At 39.1% G+C, this 18,105-nt stretch overlaps 1 protein-coding gene across 1 annotated transcript; it reads left to right on the top strand.

Annotated features, from left to right (window-relative positions):
* The first annotated feature begins 9,981 nt into the window (after positions 1-9,981).
* On the top strand, positions 9,982-14,669 carry LOC139726696 (uncharacterized). The gene is made up of 4 exons (XM_071637681.1): positions 9,982-10,098; positions 10,941-11,249; positions 11,635-12,050; positions 13,799-14,669. Exons 2-4 carry the CDS (start codon positions 11,153-11,155, stop codon positions 14,252-14,254), a joined length of 969 nt encoding a protein of 322 aa, XP_071493782.1. The 5' UTR covers positions 9,982-10,098; positions 10,941-11,152; the 3' UTR covers positions 14,255-14,669.
* The last annotated feature ends 3,436 nt before the right edge of the window (positions 14,670-18,105 follow it).

The following is an 18,105-nucleotide window of genomic DNA, read 5'->3' as shown; positions in this document are numbered from 1 at the left end:
ATCTTCTGTAACATCACAGCGAAACGTCCAAACATGTAATGTATACATATTCTGTAGGCCCATATTGTAGGTAAAGTCTGATGATGACCCCCAAAAAACAACAACAAACAAACAAACAACAAAAAGAGAAGGCCAAATCTCGGACAGACAAATAAATCAAAAAAGTGTGATACATCACAGGAAAATTGTTTCAGTAATGATACACACACATTGACATACAAAATGAACAAAGCCTTCTGTAAAATACCTAGTACTCCAGAAAATCAGAAGACGGACAAGTGTTCAATATTGGTATCATCCCCTGTAATGGCATAATGTCATGCAGATAATATGAGAGTACAGCAATGGGTGTATGGCTGCATATAATGAATGGGACTGCGTGGATGATTGTGTGTGAATGTTTATGTCCTTGCGCACATCCGGGGTGTTCGGAGGGGGGGGGGGGGTGGAGATGTTGAGGTTAGGACTGCAAAGCAGCGTTGCCTCCATGTCTCTCCAGGTTCCACTTTGATTCCAGTCCATTGCATGAAAGGACAAAATAAGACTGTACATGTACAATGAAAACCAACCCCTCCTTTGAGCTTTGACTCACAAACACACTGACAGTTGCACACACAAGACACAAAGACAACCGAACCCAGAGAACGAATCCAAAATAAACGCGATCGAGTATAGTGATAGAATACTATAGTGGAACAAGTCCGTGAAGTTTGAGGAAAATTGGACAATCTGCATTGAAAAATTAAGGATTTTTTTTTCTTTCAGGACCACCATCTCTGGATAAAAAGAATTCTACAGTTTGTGACGTTACTGTAGAACTTTGATGTGAAGAAAAATGAGAATTCCACTAAATGTCCTTTTTCATGACGGTACACATTAATTTTGATTTATTGTTACTAACAGTCTTTTATTCCCACTGTATTCAGAAAGAGGTAAATCAAGTGCTCTTTCATAATGCAAGTAAAGTGAAAGACATGATATTTTTCGTTATACACCTGCAGAGACTCCAACCCCAAGCACCTTCTGATCTGGAGATTCTCCCGCCTGCAACCCTTAGCAAACGGGAGACCCAAGTTTATGTGTGCGAAGCGCGAAGTTCCTAGGGTTATAGATGCTCTCTGGTGCTATCTAAGGCTTATTTTTGCAACATACGATAGCAATAAGTAAGAAATCCTCTCAAACGGGAGACATTGAGCCAGGGCGGGAGAAATTAAATCTCAAACGGGAGGACGGGAGATTTTCCAAAAATGGGTTTTCGGCGGGAGATCTCCCGTCGAAAACGGGAGAGTTGGAGTCTCTGCACCTGTATTTTCCTTATTTCGTCTGTACATGTTGTAGTCTTCTCATCCAGCGATGGCGGCACCCAAACAGAATGACCGATTTTCCTCAAACTTTGCTGATGTGTTCCATAGACATTGATGCAATCCGGTAATCTACTGGTATTAGGTTTTCATTCTCCTGTAAGGCGTCCCGCCAAGCCATACCATTTATTTATTTATTTATTTATTTATTTTTATTCAGGGAACTACATAAATCGAAAAATTATCTTTACACACAACTGCACGTCAGCGTCAGTGGGCTATGACCATCAGATAGAAGCGCACGCAATAAGAATAGGTACAATACCGTACATTGAACGCTGTATACCTTGAGCGAGAGTGTCCTGCGTCGCTAATCAGGGATTGTACTAGTACACGTGGAAGTAGCTTTGCGTCCGATTGGTTAGCAGTGATGTCATAAAAAGATCGGCGCGTGCCGTGTAGTACTAGCAATGCATAGACTGTGCAGGGAGGTGTCACCTCCCCTCCCTGGACGGTGGGTGTATAGTAGTCGCGTCGCAACAAGTTCAGTGTGCGATGTCGTGAATCATCAAGGGGGAGGTTTGTCAAGTTTCTGGTATAGCGACACAACACACAAACGAAAGGAGAACTTCCAGACTATTCCCCGTGAATAAATTATCTCCAAACATGGTCATGTAGAATATTCCCGAAAAGCATAAAGACACGGTCACGTTCCAGCAAGTTTTCGCTGAGACCGTCTGCCTCCACGGACTTTTCAACATGTTCAATAGGCAGGAGGCTTTAACATTCTGTATAAACAAAGAGACATGCAAAACCACCCCCCTATATATCAACCAGAATGTGATTTCTGTTGTGATGTTGTGGAGTGTTCACTTCAAAACAAGCTGCAGAAAGGATCACACGTGCGTTATGACACGCTGTACATATAGACCTGCATGCAGAATTTATAAAATATGTATCACTTTGCGAATCGATTGTACCTGTTTGTTCGATCTGAAGTGATCATCTTTTGGCTTGTAAATGATGATCATCGGAGAGAGTGAAACAAATGTGCATTGTGCTTTGCACAGTTTCTTTAAAGTAAATTCATCTAACTCAATATTTCAAGAGGAGAACCCAGTTTGAGACAGACTCCATCTTGATGTCTCATGTAATGGGGTCCTGATCTTATCCATCGTATGTATCATCTTTGGCTCATCGTGTAATGGAACAAGCATTACATGTCTCAGTGGTTCCGCGACTCTGGGTGATTATGTGCTCGTCGAGATAGATTTCTTTTTTCGCGCCATAATTTACGGAAACTCATCTCTCATCATCGATCTGTCTCCCTGGATCTACCAACGTGTTCCTCTCGTGGACTTGACTGATCAAACACAGGAATTACTCACAATCCGATGCTTCAAGGTAATGAAATTATAAAAATAGAAATCAAGGTACACTGCCATCGATGAAAAAAATTAGAATTTTGTCGCGCATTTCTGTATTGTGTTTTTTTTTTTTTTTCTGGTTAGGAACGGCTCCTTTGTTTATCTTATTTTTGGACAGGTATATAGCCATATGAAGCATTCGGAATGCAATGGAGGTGTGTCTTTATTGTGCGTCGATGCGAGCATGGAAAGATGCGAGCATCCGTGATGTACTAGTATTATGGCGTGTGTGTGTGTTGTTTGTTTGTTTGTTTGTTTGTGTGTGTTTGTGTGTGTGACGTGTTCACGCGCTTGTCACCTCCCTAGTAGCACTCCAAGGAGCTTCCAAACACTGCACACTGCACAGAGATAACAGGGAGCAGGGAGGTTTTCGTCTTCACCTCCTGGGAGTAAAGAATATTTGTAATACAATGTACGGTACATGTAATAGTATCCCAGGGTGGAGAAAGTCTTAAATTTCATTGTACGACGAATAATTTGAATAATTAACTAAATAGCTAGACAGTGGTACGAACTGTGTACGAACTGGACTACTGTGTGTGTGTGTGTGTGTGTGTGTGCGCGCGCGAGTGTAGTTTTTGTTGTTGTTGAAGATTTATGATAATTTTGGGAGATTCTAAGGCAAATTTACTATTTTCAGATTCATTGATATTCTTCTCCAAAGGATCTATAGTAACAAGCTATTTAATCTACACAATTTTGTGTATAGGCAGAAAAGCAATACATTTCGTTCGTTGGAATGTACTTTGCATGCATGCATTTCAAGTGTTGTCATGTCGGGCAAGCCTCAAGCAAGATTACTGGTTGTCAGGAACGACTTTATTTCGTTTTGAAGGAAGAATACATTGTAAAAAGTATGATAGTAAAATAGAGGCCTACAGTTTATTGTCATCTCTCCCTGTGCTCTAGATCTTACCAGGGAGGTTCACCTCCCACGCATGCTCTCGCGCTGATCCAGGAACTATTACTGATTAAAATAATGGTGATGTTATGTTCGTATAGACATGTAGGCCCCTATATATTATGACAACTTTAAGGTCATGACGCGATTGTTATCAAAAAGGAGACTGCGATGGTTTCTTAGATACCTGCATCGATAATGTTAGGCCTATATATCTCTTTTAGAAATATGGGTATAAGTAGATCTTGTTGCCATTCCAATTATTCATACTATTGTTATTATTCAGATTACATGCAGGCCCATAGTGTCATGTTCTCACGTAGTTTATACATGGATGTGTATAATCAGTTAGTTGGCAGTTATATCATATAGCATTTGTTTTCGAAATACCGTTGATTTATGTCAATTTTTCATTGTAAATTCAAATTTGCATGATGGATGCTGCATGCTTAGATGCACACAGTAGGCCTATGTTTGTTTTTGTTTTGGATTTTGTTTTGCTTTTTTTTTTTTTTTTTTTTTTGCCAAACGTCCACGAGAAAATGCGGTCAAACTGTGTAAACCCCGTCATCAATTCCAATTACTGAATACGTTGTATCAGAATGCCAAAATACGTGGGAGATGATCAGACCTATTCGCTGATCATGCCCAGTACCTGCATGCAGATTATACATCAGGGAACTGATGAAAAGCCAAACAGTGACCTCAAAATTCGGTCACGTTCCACAGGAGGCACACAATCCGGAAGGAAATTTCCTGCTATTTAGTATAAAAATTCAGGCGCAAACGGCTCACGCACTATACATATAGAAAGCAGTGCAGTCATCGAATGAATCACGACAACACTGTGAAAAGTCGGGCAGCGTGCAAAGGCAATTAAAGGGACTGTACAGTACTGGTTAAGGTGGGGATTCATGTTTTGCACATTCCTAAGTGAGATAATGAAAAACCTCTTATGGAATATGAAAGAGCATGTAATTTCAAGAAGGGTTCAACGTTTATTTGATGAAAATTGGTTTTCATATGGCTGAGATATAAAAAAAAAAGTGTTAATAATAAAAGGCGACATGCACAACTTTATTATAGGATCTCTTTGTTTCACCTTGTTTTTGGATATCTCAGCCATTTCATAACCGATTTTCGTCGAATAAACTTTTGATACCCCATGGAATTGCATGCTTTTTGACATCTCATCGAGTGATTTCTGAATATCTTGCAAAATGTTAAAAGCTAAATCCTCACCTCAACCAGAACTGTAAACACCCTTTAACTGCCGAAGAGTTTATTATCTCTGGAGTCGTGATAAGCAATACGTTTTGTATAGGACAACTTCACCTTCATGCAATCCTCTCTCACACCTCCCTGATTGAAGTAATACAGTATGAACACATCAGTGAAAGTTTGAGGAAAATTGGACAATCCGATCTAAAGTTATGAATTTTAAAAAGTTTTTGTGCAGTCATTGCTGGATGTGAAGACTACTGCAGTTGATGATGTAACACATGGGTAGAACGATTTAAGGAAAATACAATGTATAGAAGAGAACTGCGCAAAAGTTCATTTTTTGAAAAGAAAAAGTATACGCAGACATTCCCTCACCTGTATAACTGACATTATGTCGAGGGTATCTTACTCCTCCTGCATTCTGAAAGATGTCATTCATTCGCTCTTTTATCATGCGAGAAAAGTGAAGATATGCTAAATTTTCTTTACATATTGTCTATGTATTGTTCTACATAAACTATGACGTCACAGCTGTATAGTAGTCTTCACATTATGCGATCACGGAACTGAAACTTCAAAGATTCCTAACTTTGAACGGATTGTCCGATTCCACATACTCAAACTTTCACGCGCTCTGTGATCGATATTGCTGCATTCTCTCACTGTTTATGAAGGTGTGGATTAAAGTCCTCTAATATTTCAAACTTTAACTGATGTTTCAATCAGTCGCTTGCATAATTATCGCAATGCCTTGCAAATGGCAAATCGTATACTTAATATAATATTATCGAATTAACATTTTGAACAATATCACGAAAATAATGTTAAAGAAGACGAGTTGCTGATTGACTGTCAAAGGAAGAAGCTGTATGAAGCACTGCTTTTGTGCTCACCTGCCGTATTGATGTAAACCCAGCAAACACTATCAGGTTTTCAGAACGTTTCCTCAACTTTTTTTTAGGTTCCGTGCGTCTTCCTCTAAAACGGACTTTTTAAAAAATATAATGATTATGAGCGTAATGAGCATAATGATCATTGACGTCAAAGTTTGGACTTTATAGCATTCACACAAAGCACAGGCTTTTTTAACGTTTTAAGAACGTCAATGGACGTCATGCAAAATGTTTTATTATGTCTGCTATGTCTTCGTCATCAGGAACGTCCACAAAACGTTTTTATTACGTCTGCTACGTCTTCGTCATTAAGGATCGTCCACAAAACGTTTTTATTAGGTCTGCTACGTCTCCGTCATCGGTTTGATCTACAAATGTGTATGTGTATATCATGAATATTCATGCATATTATTTTATGAAATCTAAGTTAAATTTGGGAAATAGTGGAAAAAGATAAAAAACACTGAAAAAACATTGAAATCTTAAGTTTTATGCTGGGTTCAAACTTTCTAACTATGTTAAAAATTGTACTTACGTTATTGTTCAGTTATTCACGATTTCAAATTGTGTTATGAAGAGGTATTTTCATAATATGCCTATAATCAAGGTATTTGTCATTTATTTTAGTAACCATGTCTTCACGCATTACATTTAACACGTTTGCCGGCATATATTATACATATAAAAAGATGTGATATCACAAATACATCTCTTTATACCGTCCAAAATGTTTTAAGCAGGTCCTTAAAAATTTTGAAAGTCTTTTATCGTTTTTTTTTTTTTGGAAGTCCATTATTTTGAAACGTTTCCAAAACCTTCCAAAGAAAGACGTTCTCAAAACGTTTTGAGAAAACGTTCAATATTGTTCACGAACTTTATGGAATGTTTCCAAGAATGTTAAGAAAACGTCCAATTCATTGTTAGCCTGGAATATATACGGCACAGAATTTGTTTGCTCTTGTTTTATCCATAGGCCTACTACAGTATACATCATGATCATATATATACAACTGTATTACATTACGAGTGTCTAATTTTCATGATTATCTTGTCTTGTCGTCACTGAGGATCGTATAGCTTTCACATCCTATGGGGGAGTGAAAGTATAAAGTCGGCGCGTTGGTGGCTCGTGATAAGTCATGAGAGGCCTAATGATTATAATTATGCTCTACATGCTTGACAAAATTCTTCATGAGATTGACGTAATCCCTAATTCAATGTCAATGTTGTGTGATGATGACATGCACGAAGGCTTTCGACCTTCAAAGTGCAATAGTTGTGACACTCCGTTATAGTTTCCGCCCGTGGTTTCCGCATAGTGCAGCGAAGTACATCCTCTTGTATGACGTAGTATAATAGCTCACTCAGAGACGTCACGTCACACCGACACTCTTGTAAAGTTTTGGGTATACAGCAGATAGCACAAGCATGGCGCACTTTGCAGAACGAGTAGCAGCATGTTTTCTGTCCTGGGACAAGTTTGCTGCGAAATTATCATAGTTACTGTACTTATTAAAGGCATAATTTACCATTTGCAGATGAAACAAAAAGCCAGCATTATAGTGCTTTAAAATACAATTAAATTAGTTCTAAAATGTGAGTTAGGGACGGCAACAACCACTGTAAAAATTTGAATCGGTAAAATCGATGTAAAGTATTAATCAAAATGTTTCCAGACTAAATTTTAGAGAGTATACAGTTACGTTTTATTGAGAAAAATACAGATTATGTCCTTATATATATATTAGGCTTTATTGCGAAAATTTTATATGATAGGATGTTTTGTGGTACAACAGACCTACACATATGCATTAAATGTCCTATCTCGAATTTTTTTCAATCACTGTTCCCAAAGATAAACTGGACCTTTAAATGGGCAGCTCCGAACTTTGCTGTGAATCCTTTATTGGAATTGGTTAATTTCATTAAAATCTGTACAAATCAGGCCAATTTACACAATTTGTTTTTAATATCCTTTCGCTGGATGAAACTTTTCAATAACCATGACCAAGAATCGGTGTTATGTTTAGCATTTGTTATTATCATCATTATTAGTAGTACTATATCATCATCATAATATCCTCATTATCATTCTAATCATTTTATTTTGCTCTGGTAACCCCCCTCCCCTCAAACAAAGAAGAAAGAGAAGACAGAGAATAGGAAGAAGAAGAATGTAGTTATATGAAAAACAAAGGGCTAAGATGAAAGAACTTTTTTACAGGTATACTCTAGCCTTTGACGCACTTATACCATGAATATGGTAAACATTAATTCTAAATCATATAATACAGTGTTAGAGTATTATCACTAAACCACAGAATGTGTTTTAATGGAAACTACATTGCTACATAAAATCGCTTGTGATGTTGTTAGTGCTAGGCCCTATCTGCATTTGTTCATAAAATAATGTTATTATTACCAAAAATACTTCCGTATTCTTCAGCATTATCTTTATGATTATGTGCACTGCGTATCTGACTCCGATCGGCGTGTATACCAATGTAGCTGCAAAATGATAGGCAAAGATCGGTGGCTTTCAGGCGGCATCAATATATGATTATAGTATCATGATAACAAAACTGCATGTTGATAGAAAGATATCGTAGCAGGCAAAATCCATTGAATATCGATGTAAGAATTAGAGACGGTCCTATACCTGACTTTAAGAAAACAAATGCGTATAAATGTAAAGGGGTGGTACCGTATACTGTTTTTGTGGACACCTGGCTTCGTATTTCTAACTTTTTTTCGTGACTACAATGAGAAACCTATAGCTCGCATATATACGAAAGAGCATGTAATACCACCAATTAAAGTTAATGAAGATTAATTCTAAATGTATGACTGAGATATACAAAACAAAGCTATCCTAATAAAAGGGGGACCCACCCTCTTTATATAGGATCCCGCTGTTTTATTTTTTTTTTTGAGGGGGATAGACCTATATCTCAGCCATTTTAAAATGATTTTTATCAAATAAACTTTGAACTCCTCTTAGAATGGTATTATGCTCGATCTGCTCTTGCAAAAAGTTAAGGCTCAATCCTCATCTCATGTTCCTGTACAATAGACTTGAGGTACATGCCAGTTTGGTAGACAAACTCCGGATGCTCATTTGAATACACATTCACCGTTTTATAGCAAGGAATTATAGGCTACATATTGATGTAGGCTACCTAAATGGTTATAGTCGCAACAGGGTGTATTTGGATAGCAGTCGAACCACTCTGAATCTCTGTCATACTTTTTTTTTGTAACCAACCAGTCTCATCGGGTGCATATTCTTAATTGATATGGTATGTGATATTTTACAATGTGCTGTGCTTGTTATCTGCACGGACGCGATAGAATCAGAAAGTCTACATTCATCTATAGGGCTATCAGGCTACTGCAAGCGGGAGAGCCCAAGGTCCGAAGGGCGACAGTGCAATACCAATTGATTGTCATGATTTCCAACGCCTCTTCAGCGACATTGGGAAGGTACCCTTGTGGCATGGCAGTTGAGCTAATGTGAAAGTAAACAATGATTATGACGTCAAAGGGTAATACTGTAATCAAGTCATAATACACGGAATATGAAAATCTCATTTGGAACCGTTATATCTCTCTTGAAACTGAAACTGAGGTTGTAAAAAGCCCATACGTCACGCTGGAGTATACAGCAGATAATTAGCAGCACAAGAAAGCTCTGCTTCACTTGTATCTTTTAGAAAAGAGAGATTATTTTCGGATCTTATAGTTATGGTATAGTGACGATGATGAAGATGATGTTTAGAAATAGATCTTTCTGCTGCAACTGCTTTTCCCAATTTCATGCAGTTGTGTTTTCAATCACAGCCATAGGTGCTATATTGTGTGACGGTTTCATTAGTCGAATCTGCAAGTGTATACACTGCCATGTTTCCAGCAAAAAGGATGAAAATAACCACTAAAACTATTGTAATAAACTTTACTTTGCGCATGTATTTTCAGCGAGCGGCGCAGACTTAGTACAGTCAGATATCCGTGGATTTGCTGTTTGGCGGCGGGTGTGTGTCGTCACAACACGATGTTGAAGCTCCGCCTCCATTATAAGCTCAATGCATTGGTAGCTGAGCACTGATTGGTCAAAAATGAGGTAATGACAGAAACTGGTCTTCATTGGACACGAATAATACGTACTTCATCCCTATTTTTAGCTTAGAATTTCACCATAAATTGCAATGTGAACCTTTCGACGATTGTCAGTACATATCGTTCGTTCGTTTCAAGCGTATGGGAAAGGCATCGCGGGTGAAAACTCCGCGAAAGAGCGAAAGGCGACCTACCGGCGAAAAACACCGGTTTCTCTCGCGAGAAGTGCTAACAAGGTATGCATAATAACTCACTTTTAACAACAATGTTGAGCATCTGTGTGGAGGGCAGAAGTCGTGTGTAGGCCTAGCTAACTTTCACATGGTAAAATGATAGCGCTGTAACTTTACAGCTAAGACACTCCGTGCTTCTCAACCTAACGTTAGCTGGGTAATGAGACCGACGAGCTGGTAGCCATCCCGGTAGCTGTAACGTTAGTACCGGTAAAATGCAGCAGTTCCTACAACCATGCCTTGCGCTAGCTCTGCTCTGCCGTGCTTTCAAACGTTGAGAATACGTTTACGATGGCGAACGTATTCACGTTAGACATAAAGGAGGTGGAGTGATAACCGCCCAAACGTTTAATATATACTCTTTTATAAATTATATTGTGTCCTTCCACGTAGAATCTATCTACCGGCATCGAGATAATGCCTTTGCCATTGACGGGATTGGTCGTCCGAGGTTTGGGCTTCTTTATACGCCCCCCGTGCAGCGACTGGGCTGTGTACGTACTCAAGATTCCATACGAGACCACTCACTCACTCATCACCACACAATTATTCATATCTGGCCACAAAACACAGGTGTATCGCGTATATTAACTAGGTAGAAACTACTTATTCTATCTTCCAAGTTGTAATTCTCTGACCAAGTTAACGTCGCGGTGTGGTGTAGGCCTAAGGGTGGTGTGAAAAGCATTCATCGACATCGCATCAATGTCATTCGCTGTAACGTTAGTGTAAGGTTAGTCAGTGGTACTGCAGCCAGGATCAGGACCGGAGTAAATTCTGAAAAAAAAGTCTGATTTCTAAGATAATATGTTAAATTTGTCTTTTTCTTCACTCTTTCCTCGCAGGGGTCAACATTAACCCCCAACAGTTCCCAGCAGTCGGGATTTTGGATTTTACAGTGGCTACGTACGAAGACGATACATTCTCAGAATTATCATGGCCCGCTACGGATCACTTCTTTTGTCAGAGCACCTCGCCGGTGACGTCGATCGAAAATGCAGGAGCAGTAGGCAAGGCCAGGGTACAATACCCTGGCCTTGTCCCCAAAGAAGAACTGATGATGGAGGAGAAGGAGACATTATTTGTGGGACAGTCGTGGGAGACGTCAGTTACTGCACCACGCATCGGCGACGAGCCGAGTGGCCTCTTTAACCGTAAGTATTTCTGACAAAAGAACCCATGTTTCGAAAAGGATACTCTGCATATCTGTCTGCTGCCTTTCCATCTCATGATCTTGAATTTGTGTGAAGTTTGTTCTTTTCTAAAAATTGTCAATTTAAGCTTTTGTTTGAATGTTATTTATTGAAACCCAGCATAACTTTGATAAAGATCATGTGCTATCGATTAGCACAATGTGGTGTTAGGATCACTTGAAGAGTACAATTGCAATAAGGAAAAAAAGTGCCATACAAAGTTACCATTATGGCCCCTATGCTTTTTAAATAATGCAAATTTGATTGTGTGTTAGGGATGTTTGATAACTTTAATATGCAAGTGTGAACACAGAAGTATGGATCAATCCATTTTCCAACTGTGCAGTGGACATGGACCTGGACCCAGGCAATAGCACAGTGGAAGGTGTCGTCGACAGCGTCAAGCTGATGGTAGACCCGTCTGCGACCAGCACGGTTGACCTCGCTGAACTCTTCCCAGACCTTACTGACATCCTTGATGACAGCGGCACCGGGGCGGTTGTACTCGGGGCTGCACTAGAGGAGGAGGAGGAGGAGGCAGGTGCGCTCAAGAAGGTGCATCTGGCAGCCTCTCCCGATGTAGCAGTCACCAAGGCAACAGTTGGGAATGGTCTGAGGAGGCAGCTCCCCTCGACCTCGTCTTGCGCCTCTGGCAGCGAGATGAGCGACTACGAGGACGGGCTGAGCCCTGCGGAGGTGGACACAACGTTGGAGAATTTCTTCAACACGTTCACAGATATCCAGGGCTTTCTCGATGTCCCGGTAAGTCAAGCTAATATTTCATTCAAGTTTATTTGTGAGGGGTTTTGTTTTCTGTTTTTTGTTTGATCCTATGCACTTGATGGGAGGGCAGTATGTGGAACATGTGGTGGGATACATTACTTTTGATTATAAATGAAAAGAGATGAATATTCCCTTTCTTTAAAAGAGAAAAGAAAAGCTGTAAGGTATGAAATCATGAATTTGACTTCATATAGAACATGGAGCAAAGACATTGAGTGTTTACATCTAACCATATTTGCCTGAAAGATACAAAAAAAAAAAAAAAAAGAAGAAGAAGAAGAAGAAGAAGAAGAGGAAGGAAAGAATAGAAAAGGCAGATGAAAAAGTTATGTGGGAAGCATGTTCCTGGAACCATGTACATGTATATTTGAATCAAAAGTCTTTGTATGGTGATCCATGTATGGATGATGCAATAGGAAAGTCCCTGGGAATCCTGTGCATGTTATCTGCACTATGTGAAGGAATACATGCGAAGTGAAGACATTGCTGTGTTGAGTTTGTTCTCTTTTTTTTTTGGGGGGGGGGGGTGGGTAGAGGGATGATGCAGCACATTAATATTCAGGTAAAATACTCTAGAAAGCAGTGTTTGAAAGATATATTTCTAGTCTTGGATATCTGATAACAGATTCAGAGTAAGTTGCTTCTATTTTTTCCCAACCCCCTGTTTACACCAAACATCAAACTTTGGAACAGCAAGACCAAGAATACCATGCACAATAGTCTTTGGAACTACCAGAAACCACGTCACCACTCTGTGCATATTCATTGTAATGTTAATTTCAGTGCCGAGGAAAAATACGCAAACCCAAGAGGGCTTTTGTGGGCGGAGCTTTACTCATGAATATTAATGAGATGAGCTAAGGTTACAAGCGATGGTGCAATACTGCCTCATCTGCGGGCAAGTCAATACTTGCATGCATGAACGTACAAGGCTGAATGGGTGCTGTGGCTGGGTGCTAGCAGTGAGTCAGTGTATGTTGGTTGGCCTTGTGCCTTCCTGACAAATAGGCTTGCTGGGCTCCTAATTTCCTGATGAATCTGTCAGCCCTGTCATTGCACAACATGCTGAAATTTTACAGTGCTCTCCTTTCCAGGCGCGCTGTTGTTTTGTATTCGGGGTATATATTGCTCTCAATAGTTTCTTCTCGCGACTCTTTCTGTCAGTCTCGGTGACTCTTCATAACACTGGCCATTGCTACTTTAAAGGGAATGTTTATTTTGGATTATCATCATCAGTAATTGCTAGCAATACTTAAATGTTGTTCGAAAGGTGGTTTGAATAAAGCGAGAAATATCCAGCGATGAAAGTAAAGATTTGTCTTATTGTGTATCTGCTAATGATGGTGAGATTAATCCACTTCAGGAGGTTCCTAGCCATGGTAAATGCTGTTTCGCACATGCTGTTTGCATCGGACTTTGAGCTTGGCAGCACTTGAATTCAGCATATGTTTGGATTGTGATAAAAAGACTTGCTTCCACTGATATTTTAAAACAATAGCCTATTGCTAATTCATGTCCTCTTGTGTGTTTGATTTTGTTGAGTCTTGGTTGGCTCAAATACTGTACATAAGTCCACTTTTGATATTTACTTCAAAGCACTGTACAGTTACAGGGTTTTGTTTGTACAGTTGAATGATATGCAGTGACTTTGTAGGACTTTGCATGTATGCAATGGACTTCATCTTTTCATTAAATTGTCATTTCCCTTTTCCTTTTTGAATATCCAGGCTGAAGAGACTGGTCCCACAGCCACTGTCGATGCTGCCACTGTGCGAAGCCTGATTGATACCCCGACAAACGATACTGGATCATCCTTATCAAATGTTCTTACCGTCGACACTGATTCTCTAGCTTTGTCTGCAGTCAGCGCCGAGAAGCGCATCAAATCTGAAGGAGAAGAAGAGGAGGAGGAGGGAGAGGAGAATGCTTGCCATATGGCCAAGAAGTCACGCCGTGCCCCTTCAACGAATTCAAGTCCTGTGGATGTGTACAGACAGCGACGGATCAAGAACAACCTTGCCTGCAAGCGTGCCAGGCAAAACCGAAAGAAACGCGAGAGCGACCTGGCGGTCACCGCCAACGAGCTCGAGGCCGAGAACGCCGTCCTGAGGGCAAAGATTGAAGAGCTCACCGAGATCGCAGAGCTCTCCCGCCGCGCTCTGGTCAAAGTTCTGGCCAAGTAAAGGGGATCTTGATTTCATCAGATCCCACGGTGAGTGGAACTCAAATGGACAGGTAGCTAGCTTGTGGCAATGATGCACTCAGTTGGCCATCACATCAGCTTCTGAACCTCATGGAAAAACCCTGGCCTCGTTATGATGTTGTCATGTATCCCCAAGACAGTAGCAATCCAAGATGGGCGAAAGGGTTAGCCCCACGTCCAGCCCATGCCACGAGGGTGGTTTCTTGGAGCTGTTGACATGCTAACCACTTGGCCAATCTGACATCTTGGAACCAGATGCTTACTTGGGAGAGGATGTAGAATGCAGAACACTTGTGTGTTTTGTTTAGAAGCTGCCAGTATAGTCTTATGGGGTTAAAGAAGCATGTGAAGCCATATCTGTGTTAGTCATTGTTTTCAAGAGCTAGGGATTGTGTCAGGAGTAGTTTCATGATCTCAGACTTCATCGTTAGATGGACATGTCTGGATGGTTTTAGCAGCTTTCTAAATCCAATGTTTGTTGTGTTTGTCATAAAGACTTATGTACAATTTGTGTTTCTTGTATAGATTTTGTTGCACATAATTTAGGTACATCTAAAAATAAAACAAAAAAATCTTTATGTTAATATTAACAATTTTTTTTTATGTGTGTATGGAAACAAAATAATATAGATATCAGCAGTTACTTATTGTGTTTGGAGAATTTGCGAGTTTTGTTTCATTTACTGTAACTCTAAAGTGCTTTAAAAAGCTTTATTAGTATGTTTTTGTTTAGGTGAATGACTCAAAAGTACTGTGAAAACAGTGGTTCATTTACACATGAGATACCTCTCTTAAAGCAATAGATTTATCAAAATGACTGGATTTTTTGTACCAGAGGAAAAAAAAAAAGGTCATCCCAAGCAACACTGTTACATTTGCTTCTAAGTGTTGGTTGGGTTTCATATTGTCACTCACTTTGTGCTTGACTGTGGGATCGAGTGTGTGTATCCCTGTGTAACTGCTTTGCTCTGTTGAGTGATGAGGTGTTTCTGCACCTTAATAAATGCTGCCTGGAAACACATTTTCATGGGAAGTTGGCAACAGGCGATGGTCAGAGACAAAATAAGCAGCTGATCATGGGGGGGGGGGGGGCATACTAGCAAAACAGTACACATGTGATGGACTTCCAATGTCATACTTGTCATAACTTCAAGAATGCAGTCTAGAATGATAACAAAAATGCTCATCAGAGAATTTGTTCCCAACAGAAAGCATGATTTGGTTTATGATGTCAATGTTGCATATTAAAGAGGGTTTGCCTGAAGGATACAAATGTATGTGGAATTTGACAATTCACTACGTTCTGTTTGCCATGTAGCACTTTTGTCTGTTAAAGACCAAAGCTAAGCTGGCAAATTTTTTATGCTTCTAAATTGTACCAAATTCTTTGGTCTTGTCCCACAATCTGCCACTTTTATTTTGAATTCTTCCATAGATATAAAGGGACATACATTTATGTTTATGTTGAACCACCCCCTCCCCTTAATTTAGTTACTGACAAACTTCAAAATACACTATTATTTAAAAGCTGTGTACTGGTTATAACAAAAATGCACAGATATGCAAAGAAAAATACAATATGTATGTGCTCATCACTTCCATATGTAGTCTCAATTCTGTGGTGATTGAAGAGGTTGCCTAATGAACTGCAAGAGTAAAACAATGCTTTTTCATTTCCTTTCGTGCATGTAGATGTATTGTATCTTTATTGTATTTTATTTCTCTGTTTATGTTGCTCAGTGTCTGGTTTCAAGACCACAAGTAATATTTTATGCAAATACAAGTGTACATGTATTGAAGGGGAGAAGGAGAAGAATTCCACTTGATGTGCAAACTGTATTCAAGTGAAGTTCCTTTTACTCCTAAACTGGAGCAATTTAAGACACCAAATCTTATGTTTGTTTGTTTTTCTGTCATTTGATGACTTCTTTTTAGAAAACGCAGAGTATAATCTCTGAGTTTGGCCTGTGATCCTCTTAGTCTTACATGCAGTTTGAAAGAATTGGTTATATTTTCGCTCTTTGATCTACTGCATATGGTGTTACTTGTACTTCTATAATGATAAAGTTGTTTTTTGTTGTTGTAATGATTGATATCTGAGTTCCATTGCTGTGCATACATCATTTTTCCCTTATTTCCCTTGCTGTCATACAGCATTTATTTCAATTGTCAATCAGTGAGTAAGTTTAAATGCTACCCCCGTAACCTCCTTGACTAACTTGAGACTGTTGCAAGGCTCCCAATGCAACAATAATACACTTTGCACACATCTCACGGCATTAAAACGTGTGACTATAATTCAGGTCATTTTGATTTGTGATTGCTCAGGGAACCATTTACCGTCTTTGATGGAATAATTTTTAAGGTTGATCATGTTTTGTGAATGAGCCAATTTTGTCAGATCTTATTTGTATATATGTGCTTCACATCTTTTGCTGCTTTGAATGAGAGGTCCTTTCATCTCTACATGAAAGGAGTACATACTTGTACATTGTATTGTATATATCATTTGCACATGACCATCTCTTTGCTGCTGACCCCCCCCCCCCCAAAAAAAAGAAGACAAAGAAAATGTGTCGCTACGACAAACAAACATTAAAGTACAAAGTATGGTCCTTTCTGAATGAATTAATGGTAATTAATGTTGATGTAGTGTTGCTCTGTATTCTGACTTCAGCATCTATGATGTTGACAACAAATGGTTATTGATTAGTGAGGTCACAGAAAAATTTTTGTTGAAATTCCTCTTTGTTCCTCTTTGTTCATTTAATGACTAAATATTATCATTGAGGAATTCAGTCAAAATGTAACTTACCGTTCAATGCAGTGTGGTTTGAAGAAATTGTGTAAGAAAATTGATTCTGTACGTGGAAACCATGTCCCCAAACTGTATATACTGAAAGCAAATTAAGAATATCTATTGAGTGTTTCCTTCTTTTTTTTGTGATGATGATAAGGAAGAAAATATCTTATTTTAATGTGTAAATAACATATTTTGACTTTATTTCACTTTATTAGTACTCCATTCAAAGTGACAAAGAGTGGATAGATCAGTAGCATACCTCACAATGGGGTCCTCTTCCATTGTAATAAAAACGTGATTTTGTATTAGATCTACAAAAATAATGAATAAAAGCTGGACTTGTTATCTAAGAAAGATACAAAAAATAGCCTCCTACTTTTCAGAAATCAGTACTGATGTGTGCGTAAGAGAGAAAGAGGTGTTGAGTAATTGGTTAGATCAATAATGGTATGGTTTGATTGACTGGTGCTGAGGTGATGGAGACAGTGCGTGGAATAGTTGTGATTATGGTGTCATGCCTTTCTGAAGTAATGCTGGGAAGAATGGTAGTGCAGAAGATGGTACATGTACATGTACAGAAGGAATTTAGATCAGATTGGTTTGAACATGTATTTTGGTCTTTTGAAAGGCTGGGGCTACTGAATAGTGGTTAAATGACATCACCTTCACAGTTGCTGTTTTTTTTTAATGTTTTTAATTTTGTGGCAGACTTGACTTTGTTTGCAAATTTGTGGCCTCCATACTGGCGATTGATGTTCATTTTTGTAACGGTATACCAACCATTATGGTTTATTGCTGTCGAGGTCATGATTGCTTACTGGATCAGGAAGTAGGTGTTGTTGCTAGGTGATGTTGCTAGGGGGATACCGCGTTCGGTGTGTTTGCGTGCTGATCAGTTCTCCCTATTCTGTGTGTGTTTGTGTGTGTGTGACTGTGTGTGTGTGTGTGTGTGTGTGTGTGTGTGTGTGTGTGTGTTAATCTTTCCATTTTTTTTTTTTTCGTTTACGGAGAGGTGTAAGGCTCGGTGT

The sequence above is a fragment of the Diadema antillarum genome, unplaced genomic scaffold, assembly GCF_040938485.1.
Source record: "Diadema antillarum isolate AM-2024a unplaced genomic scaffold, OU_Dant_1.0 seq00000097_RagTag, whole genome shotgun sequence".
Classification (NCBI taxonomy): domain Eukaryota; kingdom Metazoa; phylum Echinodermata; class Echinoidea; order Diadematoida; family Diadematidae; genus Diadema; species Diadema antillarum.
Note: the sequence above shows the minus strand (reverse complement) of the source record. Positions and strands in the feature narration are given on the sequence as shown.

Bases quoted from the DNA above. Each gene is read 5' to 3' on its own strand.
- LOC139726696 (XM_071637681.1), top strand. From the start codon at position 11,153: ATGATGGAGGAGAAGGAGACATTATTTGTGGGACAGTCGTGGGAGACG. The intron at 11,250-11,634 runs GTAAGTATTTCT...CCAACTGTGCAG, and splicing joins GCCGAGTGGCCTCTTTAACC to TGGACATGGACCTGGACCCA. The intron at 12,051-13,798 runs GTAAGTCAAGCT...TTGAATATCCAG, and splicing joins AGGGCTTTCTCGATGTCCCG to GCTGAAGAGACTGGTCCCAC.